General features: G+C 36.5%; 1 protein-coding gene across 1 annotated transcript; it reads right to left on the bottom strand.

Moving 5' to 3' along the window:
• Window positions 1–234: 234 nt before the first annotated feature.
• On the bottom strand, window positions 235–10,862 carry LOC310640922 (claudin-15-like; the record flags this gene model as incomplete). The annotated part of the gene is made up of 4 exons (XM_083363504.1): window positions 235–388; window positions 998–1,079; window positions 5,776–5,940; window positions 10,652–10,862. 4 exons carry the CDS (start codon window positions 10,860–10,862, stop codon window positions 274–276), a joined length of 573 nt encoding a protein of 190 aa, XP_083219630.1. The 3' UTR covers window positions 235–273.

The raw sequence follows: 10,862 nt of genomic DNA, 5'->3' as shown, positions 1-10,862 counted from the left end.
ACAGTGGGATTTTTATTTGAAAATGTATATACATAAGATTATTAAATACATAATTTATTCCTTACACTCCAATCATATTCATGTCAGTAAATAAGCCTCATTTCACTGTAATTCCCTGCATTTATATTATTTTATTGATATGACATCCCTTTTCTCAAAAAATATTCCACAAAAGATGGGAAATAGGTGGGGTTTGTTACTGAACATAGTACACAGCTGGACCTTTAAAATGCACTCTAGACTATTACCTATGATTTTTAAAAGATGAATAATTCACTTTAAATACCTTTGATTTCCTTTGCATGATGAACATGTCAACAGGATCCCACCAACTATGGAAAGAAGGGAACCAGTCCAACCTAGATACAGTGCACTTCCCAGTTCATATCTAGAATAAAGATAATACATGTCATATTCAAACACCACATACTATCAAATGCTTTATTGTCATATGTTACAGTTATTGGTATAAGAGAAAGGTGGTTTTAGGGAGCAGAAAGTTCAAAGAACTCCAGGTGATTGATACATGGGAATGGAAGAATTAAAGACTGCCTGCACAACTGGGATTGCAGACAAGTGGGATGATCAAAAAAGGGTTGTGGTGATATGTTACATCTGTATTACAAATACCAAGAAAGATGAAGGTGAGTCCTTGTTTCCCATGCACTCCAATATGTCCAAAAGATAGACATTAAGTATTTAGAAAAGAAAAACCAGTAAGTACCCTAACCTAGGCAATTTCCAGATTTGTAAACTTCCATTCCCAAAATTTTCAATAGTGGTAAAATTGAGGAAGATTGTAATAATGCATGAAAGCGTTATTTCAATTGTGTTAATCTTTGTGAACAGACATAATAAGAATCTAACACAATTTTAATGTCAAACTTATTACAATAGATGTAATTAGCACCCACAGACCATTCAATCCTCTGTGCAGTTTGGTAATGCTAAAACAATGATCAAACCAAACTAAAAATATGCAGAAATATTTACTTACTTTGTTCCAGCATACGAAGGATCAAAAGACTCAGTTATGATATTTATTGCATACCACCAAAGAGCAACCATTGATGAGACACCTGGTCAAACAATACAGATTAAATACAGATAAAAATTACCCATCAATATGTATTAGAGCCATGGAAGTCATTTGATAAGATATCATCTGCAAAGGACTTTTGGATCTATTCCTTGAAACTACAAAGCTACCCCAGATACTTAAAGATTAGAAGAAGGTTCTTCAAGACTCACCCAAGGTCTTTTTTTGTCATGCTTAAAAGATATTTTGCTAGAAAGGACTGAGAAGACTGTTTCATTTATAAGCATCTGTGTGATTTGTACAGACTAGTATGCATATACCATCAAGTTGTCACATAGTTAACAAAATTATAACATCTATGGAAAGATCATATGAATTTAGTGGTATTTTTCATTCAACTTCAAAATTTCACATGAGAAAATTAATTTTAACACAAAAATACATTTCTTTTCCATTAAAGACTTGGCATGTGATACAGTAGCTTTCCTTTCAGAACAGAAAGCTGGAGTTTATTTTGATGGACATAAAGTGCAAAATAAGGGCCAATTTGGTATAGTCGTTAAGGCATCAGGATAGAAACCAGGAAACCATGAGTTCTAGTTCCACTTTCGGCACAGTCAGGTGGATCACCTTGGGCCAGTCACTGTCTTTCAGCTACCAATATAATCATAATTATAAGTCACAACTGGAACTTTCTGACAGCACCTGCTTGATTGTAGCAACTTAGATAGGTAACTAAAACTTCCCTTTTTGAGCAATGTTTTTAAAAGCAGTCATTGCCTCAGGCTGGAATGAAATACATACTAAACAATGATAAATTCCATAGATTTAATGTTGCTTGAACCATATGATTATAACAAACTCTCTGATAATAGAATTTTATTTACTATGAATCTACCCTTTAAGAGAAGTCACATTAATAACTATAACAGGAAAGAGAAGGAAATTTTGCTGGGAAAAGCTTTTAAATAATCAATGGAATTTTATAGTTTGAAGTCATTGTGATAGACTCAATATTGCTGATGTCTTACCTAATCAATTTCTTGTTCTTATTCAGGCCAGGTATCAGCAGAAAATGTTGCATTACTAGAGTTAGAGTTATAATGAAACTGGAGAGTAAAATGGACATTGCCAACAAACTCGGAATACTTGGGTATGGCTAGAAAGGCATTGATGTTTCTAGCCTGCCCTATTTATCTTTCGTGGTAAAATACATAGGAAAATCCCAACGGACAAAAATTACACTTAGGGTTAGGCTTAGGTCAACATGAACTCTGAGACCAAAATGGACATTGCCAACAAACCTCAAATACTTGGGTATGGTTAGGAGGGCACTTACTTTTCTAGGCAGCCCTATCTCTCTTTCCATGGGAAAATCCAATCAGAGAAAAATTCCACTTAGGGTTAGAGTTAGGTCACCGTGAATTTGGAGAGCAAAATGGACATCACCAAAAAATTTGGAGTGCTTTGGTATGGTTAGGAGGGCACTGACTTTTCTCAGCTGCCCTATCTATGTTTCCTGGTAAAATGCATGGGAAAATCCCATAGGAGGAAAATTCCACATAGGGTTAGGGTTAGGACACCATGAACTCATACAGCAAAATGGACATGGCCAACAAATCCAGAGTGCTTGGGTATGGTTAGGAGGACACTGACTTTTCTAGGCTGCCCTATCTATGTTTCCTGGTAAAATACATGGGAAAATCCCATACGAGGAAAATTCCACTTAGGTTTAGAGTTAGGTCACCATGAAATCGGAGAGCAAAATGGACATCACCAACAAATCCAGAGTGCTTGGGTATGGTTAGGAGGGCACTGACTTTTCTAGGCCAGGGCTTTTCAACCAGTGGTATGGGTACCACCTGTGGTACATTGGCACCTGGCAGGTGGTACGCGACCATCCTACAAAAGTGGTAGCAGGGGAGGGGAATGAACTGAACCAGTGGCAGCACCGCACAAGCCTGAGCGAGAGATGGCTGGAACTGCAGGGCTGTCAGGGCTCAGCGGAAGCACTAGGATCAGTGCCAGGCTCCAGCTGGAGCTCAGCACTGATCCTGGCGCTTCTGCTGAGCCCAGGAGAAGCGCCAATCAGCTGGAATGTTGCAGCATCTCCAGGGTCTTGTGATTTACATTCAGATGCTTGACAACTGATTCACATTTATGACAGTCACAGTGTCCCAGGGTCATGTGAACTGACCAAAATCTGCTGCAACCACCCAACGGATGGAGTGGGGTGGGTAAAAACCAAACACCCGACCCCCACCCCTGCTGCCAATCCTCAACAGAAATGCTCACAACAATGAAAACCTCAGACAGGAGGAAGAGCGCCACCGGGGAGGCAGGTAGGTATCTTGCTCGACTGTGGCTTGGGGGTCACTTTTTCAGTTCTATTGTAACTTTGAACAGGCACTAAGCGAACTGTTGTAAGTCGAGGACTACCTGAACTTCATCACTTTTTTCCTTTTATTTTGGTCAAGTTTTTGACACCTTGCTAGGCGACTGGTGGTACTTGGATGTTGCCATATCCTAAAAATGGTACAATGGGTGAAAAGGTTGAAAAGCCCTGTTCTAGGCTACCCAATCTATGTTTCCTGGTAAAATATATGGGAAAATCCTATAGGAGGAAAATTCCACTTAGGGTTAGGGTTAGGTCACCATGAACTCATAGAGCAAAATGGACATTGCCAACAAATTTGGAGTGTTTGGGTATGGTTAGGAGGGCACTTACTTTTCTAAGCTCCCCCATCCATGTTTCCTGGTAAAATACATGGGAAAATCCCTTAGGAGGAAAATTCCATTTAGGGTTAGGGCTACATCACCATGAAGTTGGAGAGTGAAAAGGAAATCACCAACAGATTTGGAGCGCTTCGGTATGGTTGGGGGGCGCACTGACTTTTCTAGGCTGCCCTATCTATGTTTCCTGGTGAAATACATGGGAAAATCCCACTGGAGGAAAATTCCACCATTTAAATCTGTCATTTTTAGGATTAGTGAAAGCAGCCCTTATTGAATAGAATTGGTTCCCTGTCTCTGGCCTCTATGCTTGGCTATCCTGCCTCCAATTTCAGAGCTGCATTTCACACATATTTTGGGTCAGAAAAAGCCTTTTTAGAAAGTTGAACTTTACGTTTTCACAGAAAACAAAACTGAAATCAAGTTCCAGAGAAGCTCAATATACTGTAATTACTGTCCTGAAGTTTATAGTAAGTTATGGTGTTAATCTTCCAGTTGGTTGTGTTCCCTTTTTGTGGATGCATATTGTTTTCTTTTACATTCTTCTTTAATTGTAACATGCCCAAAGTTATAGAGTTGGGCAGCCTTGAAATTAAAATATTAAAATTAATTAAATTACTAGCAAAATTGCACAGAGAAAAAAAGAAGAATCTGTTTTCTATGACAAAATAGACAGAAATAGGATCTACTGATACTGATTCTGCAAGTTAGTACCCTCCCTGTGTGGGGTTATAATTTATTTATTTATTATTGGGACTTATATGCCGCCCTATCTCCCGAAGGACTCAGGGCGGCTAACAACAATAACATACAATAAATACAGAAGTTAAGATAAAATTAAAAGTAAAGGCCTCTGTACAATAAATTAAAATTAAAATAAATTAAAAATTAGAGTTAAAAATTAAAAACATAATTAAAATCCCTGTCAGTCCAGGTCAGCCAGGTGGAAAAGGAGTGTTTTGAGGCCGCGGCGAAAGGACTGGAGATCTGGGGCCATCCGAAGCTCAGGGGGGAGCTGGTTCCACAGGGCTGGCGCTCTGGCCAGCACAGCCTGGCAGTGTGACTCAAAACGTAGATGGCACAATGTTGGGAAAAACTAATAGGAGACTGTACAGGCAGTCCTCAACTTATTACCATAATTGAGCCTGGCAATTACAATCTTAAGTCATGATGGTCATAAAACAGGTAATCATGAGACTGACTTTACAACCTTTTTTGTGGCAGTCATTAAGCAAACCCATTGCTCGTTATGGGTCTTTTTTTTGCTGGAAGCCAGAAATAAACATCAGTTTCTAGCAAAAACATGACTGCAAGATGCTACAAATGGCCATAAAATGAGTTGGTTGGCAAGTGTTAAAAATGCAGTCACAGAGCTGGCTGTCAAAACATTGAAAGTGAATTGTAAGTAGCTTTTCGGGGGTTCATCATAACTTTGAACAATTGCTAAGTGCCCAGTTTGTAAGAAAAGGACTATCTGTACTCATTGGCCATTCCAGTCTAAAGAAAAAGACACCAGTGTGTTCGGACTTGTATTCTTTTTTCATTTTGTGAAAATGACCTTTAAATGTACTGTGTATGCCTCCTCTTCAGTGCTATTTCCAGAGAACTGATGTGACCTATCCTAGAAATAAAAAATTAGCAAAACTGCAAATAAATTCAGTGCATTGTTTTTTTTACAAAAAAAACCTTAATATGTCTGGTCTGTTTATCAGAGGGGGATAATTAAAATGTTGTAAGCAATTAAATAAACATAGTTAAACTGGGTCATTACTCAGATTCAGAATACATTCTAAGAGAACAATACTTTCATTGCTTTCCAAATCACTCTAAGTAAACTTTTCAGTTAATCTATTTTCATGTATTTTTTTCCTCTGACTCATCCCATCCCTTACTTGAGACAAATGACAAGGTCTCCCAAGGAACCAGGCAAGGGTAAATCAAGATATTTCTACATAGTTTTACGAAACCTTCCCTGCATAAATGTCTGTTATATGATTTCTTACCTGCCAAAGCAAATATCATTCCACTCATTATGGAAATCCTTCCTTTTGTTCTTTTATCACTGAAACCAAGCTGAGTGCATTTCAAACCAAGCAATGCCAGCAGAGTTCCGCACACACCCAACACCAGGGATGTAATCATCAGGGCTTGACATACTTGAATAAAAGCTGCAGGAGAGGGAAAAAAATGACCAAAGTTTTTGATTTTAGTGCAGAGCAAGTGATGGATGTTGCCTTTGATCCATCCATAAATCAAAACTTGACTGGAAGCAAACTTGTGGGAAGGCTGCATATTTCTTAGGAATTAATTTGAAGGAGAACACCATTCAGAATGCCATTATGGCTTTTTAATATTCAAGTGTCTCTTTTAGTCAGGACTGTCTGTTATGACATTTCAGATTACTTTTTGTGTATTCAATTACTCTTGGTGCTATGTGAAAAATGCATAAATAAAATATTGAAATAGAAAAACAATGTACTTGGGGAACATACCACCTTTTCCTCAAACAGATCCCCAGCCTGAGTTATTTAGGTAGGAATATAATATTATTTTTCTCTTGATTTAAGAGGGAAAAAATCACTGGATTTATCATGGGACTTTTTACTATGCCCCTACTTTCATTTCGCAACTGTTTGCACATCTAGTAATCAGCACACTTCAATTGATGAAAGCAGAAAAGTTAGGAGTATTAAAACACCTGGAAGGAAGCAAAGAGTTAAGAGAGAATGTAGAAATTCCAAAGCAACTCTATCAAAATTATTCCATACCTCCTCAATATTTGGTGCCCTTTTTACTAGAGCGATTTAATTTTTGAAGTTATATTCCTTTCTCCTATTGGTTTTTCAAAATCCACCTGCTTTTTTGTGTTACTTAACAAACATTAGCATCAGAAAGCAATATCCTACAACATTCTTTTTTAAAATCATAACAGCAATTCTGTTTTTATCTTCTTCCTGTTGTTAACATAGCCCAGGGGTCTTCAAACTTGGCCCTTTTATGACTTGTGGACTTCAACTCCCAGAATTTCTCAGCCAGCCAGTCATAAAAGGTCACTAAAGATCTATAATCTCACCCTGCACTCCAGTACTTTGAACTGCAGACAACACAAGCTTATCTCTGTTGCTCAGGTAAAATGTAAGCCAAGTACCATAAACAGACATTGAGAAGGGAAATTGATAGTTTAGCTGGCTTCATCTGCTAATCTATGAAACACCTTCTGTCCTGATCTAGAAATGTTCTCAGGCTGATCCTGAAAAAGCAGAGCCCATTCAAAAGGGTTTGCCCAGTGAACATTAACTCACCTGTTCTGTAATATTGAACTGAAAATATTAGATTAGGCAAGGATGGCAATGTTTTCTATGACTATTTCAAGCAAGCATGAGAAAAATTAAGTATTAATAAAATTAATGTGTTATTAATTTGTAAATAGGAGAATAAAAATGTCAAATTTCTGCTACCTAGAGTAAGCAGAAATAAAGAAAAATAAAGATTGTTAAGCAAGAAAATGTGCTTAGCTAAGATTTCTGGAAAAACCATACCATGACTCTTAACCTTGGCATTCTGTTGTTGGCTGTCAATCAAAAAATTAAACATTTGTTCCCCTCCAAATGTGTGTGTGTGTGTGTGTGTGTATGTATACTTTTTATATACACTAAATAGCCAACCACATGTGCAAGGATTTGTTGTATGATGTATAAGAATTAAATTCCTTCCAATAAAAAGATGGAAAAAATAAAGGTTATAAAGACTATAAATTCTTAAAGTTTTCTCATTTAAAAGAAATTAAGCCCTATAGCACTGCTTCTAAAGAACCATTTGGGGAGGTGGGAAGTAAACATCATTGAAGAAAAACAAACCAATAGTTCCTATAGATCTTATTAACTGTATGTAAACAGATAATTTGTAAATATGAAATAATCGATTAGGTGCTTTTATTAAACCATTAATGCAGAGCATGGCATCACTAATAGATCAGACAACTGTCCCGTTTCATGGACATAAATCTTTACAAGCAATATGTTCTTTTATTATACAAATGACAAATTGCAAATTATTGCAAATCAGTACCAACCATTATAAACCTGTTGCTTTTTTCCTTTAATTTCAAGTACTAGAAATTTGTGTACTCTATTTCTCTCTCTTAACATACAAATTTAATTTTTTTGACATGGTTGAAAATATTAAAAATGTATGTGTCTATTTCATTGTTAAGGTGAAATAAGAGAAATTAATGTTTCTTACTGCACGTGCTGTGAATGTAGAATATTCCTCATTCAAACATTGTCATGACCACATACTTCAGGAAATATCCATCTCAAATACTAGGATGTTGGTATTGGTCAATGTAGAAATTATACTGATCTCTATAATCATAAGCAGCTTCTCAAGGCTTTCAGTGGAAGCTCATACTTGACTTCAGCTTCCATAGCTTTGTAGCAAGTGCACTTTCATAAGAGTCTTCGCAGTGTTCAGGAAGAATTGTGGAAGTGTGAAATGGCAGTGAGGTAAGCAGCTCACCTGTCCTGACTATCTCCCTCCTTTGCGGGATCAGGATATTACAACATAACACATCACTCCTTCTCCAAGCAAGCAAAGAGAGTAGAAGGCAGCTTTTGGAATCTGTCTCTGTCTCTCTGCAATTGCAGGTCTTTTAAACAAAAACTGATACTTCCCACTCCCCTCCCCCCCCCCAAAAAAAAACACAAGGGCACCATGAACAACGTGGAGTTGTTTTGCCTGAGGAATGCTGATGCTGTCTACTCATTTGGCAGTTTAGGTTATCTCCTATGCTCAGGGTTTCAGGGTCTGAGGATATTCATATGAAGTAATATCTGGTAATTTTCTGAAAAGGATGCAATGTGAAAAGTACAGCAAAACAGATGTGTTCTAAGTGAAAAGAAAACTTAGTGGTTTTAAAACTAAGGTACCATCATTGGCAATTGTTCTTCAGTAGAAGTGAAATATAAAATGGAATGTAATTAAATGTTATAGCTGGTTATATTCTAGGAATCAGTAAAATATTTTCCAACATTTCAAGTGCACCTAGCAGCACATTTTATGACACCTGAGTGGTTCAAGCTAAATCTCATTGCCTGAGCCTCCCAATCAATAAGTGTTTTACTCTGCCTTTTATAAAAATCTACGTTCTATTCCAAGAACCATTATTTCAGAGTTTTCAGCATATTTGAGGACCCCTTTGGCATAGTGGCCTTAATGTCTTCAAAGAACAAGCTTCTGGCCTGGATTACAGTTACATTGTTACTGTCTCTTCTAGCAGTGGCTGAGGACACTACAAGTTATATTAAATTTAATATGTCATTGATCAAAGCCAAGTCTCCACTTACTAACTCTTACTTCCTGCTGAAAATGTATTACTGTCTTGCTACCATTAGATCAGTCTGTCTAAAAGAGAAAGAAGAACCGATTAGAACCAATTCAAGCCCTGCTTATATGACCATTGCTATAGCCTCCACAGGTCTGAAGGCCCTTGGCAATGGATCTTCAAGGCAACGATGTCTCCTTCCTGGGAACAGCAACATTTAGCTGCAGTTTTATTGAATTTTCAAAAAATGCCAGAAGGCTGTACGTACAAGGTAGCTTGGTGGGCTGCATGTTGTGGTGGGCCTAAAGGGTGTTTGTTTTTTTGGTTAATACTGAAAAATGTCCAGAATGTATTTGAGAAAATTATTGACCTTTCAAGCTGTAGCTGATACAGTACTGTACTGTATAAGTAGGGCAGGGAAATATGTTTCTATGTGTTAATGATAAACCTCCAGTCTACTGGTTGCCAATATGTTCTGGGTTCAACACACTGGTTATCTACAAAGCTCTTAATGCCACAGGATCAGATTATTTCATATTTATTGGATGTTTCAGAGAATATTTATGCTGAAAGTATAAAATAACGGAGGGGACATTTACATATATAATAGGAACTTTTCTCACAACTGTCCTGTTCTGGCCAAATATTCATAAGCTTGTTCATAGGATTTGGGGAACAATCATATGATTTGAAGATTATTTTTTATTACAGAAAGACAACTTCATTTCATATTTATAACAATGGAGTTTAAATGATATTTTTCTATATTTATTGTGATACCTTTTGAGATTTTTTAAAAAATTATTTTTTTCTTTCCCTTTTTTCATTTTTTCTTATTTTTCTAGAGTGAAACAAATATATTTTAATAGCCTCAGTGGTTCACTTGAATGATTACAATTTTAATGTTTATGGTATATAAATGTAAACCTTTTGAAATTTAAGTTCTAAAGTCTTTCACAGCATATTAAGGATGGAATAATTAATGCCTTTTCTAGTATCTCATATTAAAGAATTCAATAAACATGCAAAAGAGAAAATATACATATGCGACAAATATCAGAAAATAGGGAGACTGGTGCAGACCTATGTTCAAACATCAAAGAAAAGGAAAGCCATGGAGAGTGTATATAATTCTACACTTTACCGACTGGCAGTGCTCACATGACTCAAATGCAGGCAAACTATATTATTTCCAGGGCTTTTTTCCTCATAGAATGCTCAGAACGGAGTTCCAGCACCTTTTTTGGATGGAACCTTGTAGGGTAGGCAAGGCAGGTTGTATGACATGTGTGACTTCCGGCACCTTTTTCTTTTACAAAAAAGCACTGATTATTTCTATATGTTGTTTCCAGCACTGTCAATGTTTTCAGTAACAGATAAGTTTAACTCAGTATTAAAGACAATTCTATGAATTCTATGAAAAATTATTTTTTATAGATTTGGATATTCTTTCATGTATTTTGATAACACGTAATATTAAGTAAACATATTTCAATTTCATACTGTTAAAAACATGATAGCAACCCATTATTTTATATATGAAAAATGCAACTTACTGTCTAAACTTAAGAAGAAGTACAATTTATTGCACTGAATGGAACCCAATGAAGTAGTATTGCAATTCATCCATAGACCTTCATAATTCCAATTTGTAGTATTGACTATATTTGATATTCTCCAGTTGCTGGATACAGTAGTAGCAAGTAAACATATAAAACTCAGAAAAACAAGAAGCAATGCTGGTATTTGAAAAGCTGCCAAAGCCAT

This window comes from Vipera ursinii (genome assembly GCF_947247035.1).
Source record: "Vipera ursinii genome assembly, chromosome: 5".
Classification (NCBI taxonomy): domain Eukaryota; kingdom Metazoa; phylum Chordata; class Lepidosauria; order Squamata; family Viperidae; genus Vipera; species Vipera ursinii.
The sequence above is the reverse complement of the archived record's forward strand: the minus strand, read 5'-3'. Positions and strand labels throughout refer to the sequence as shown.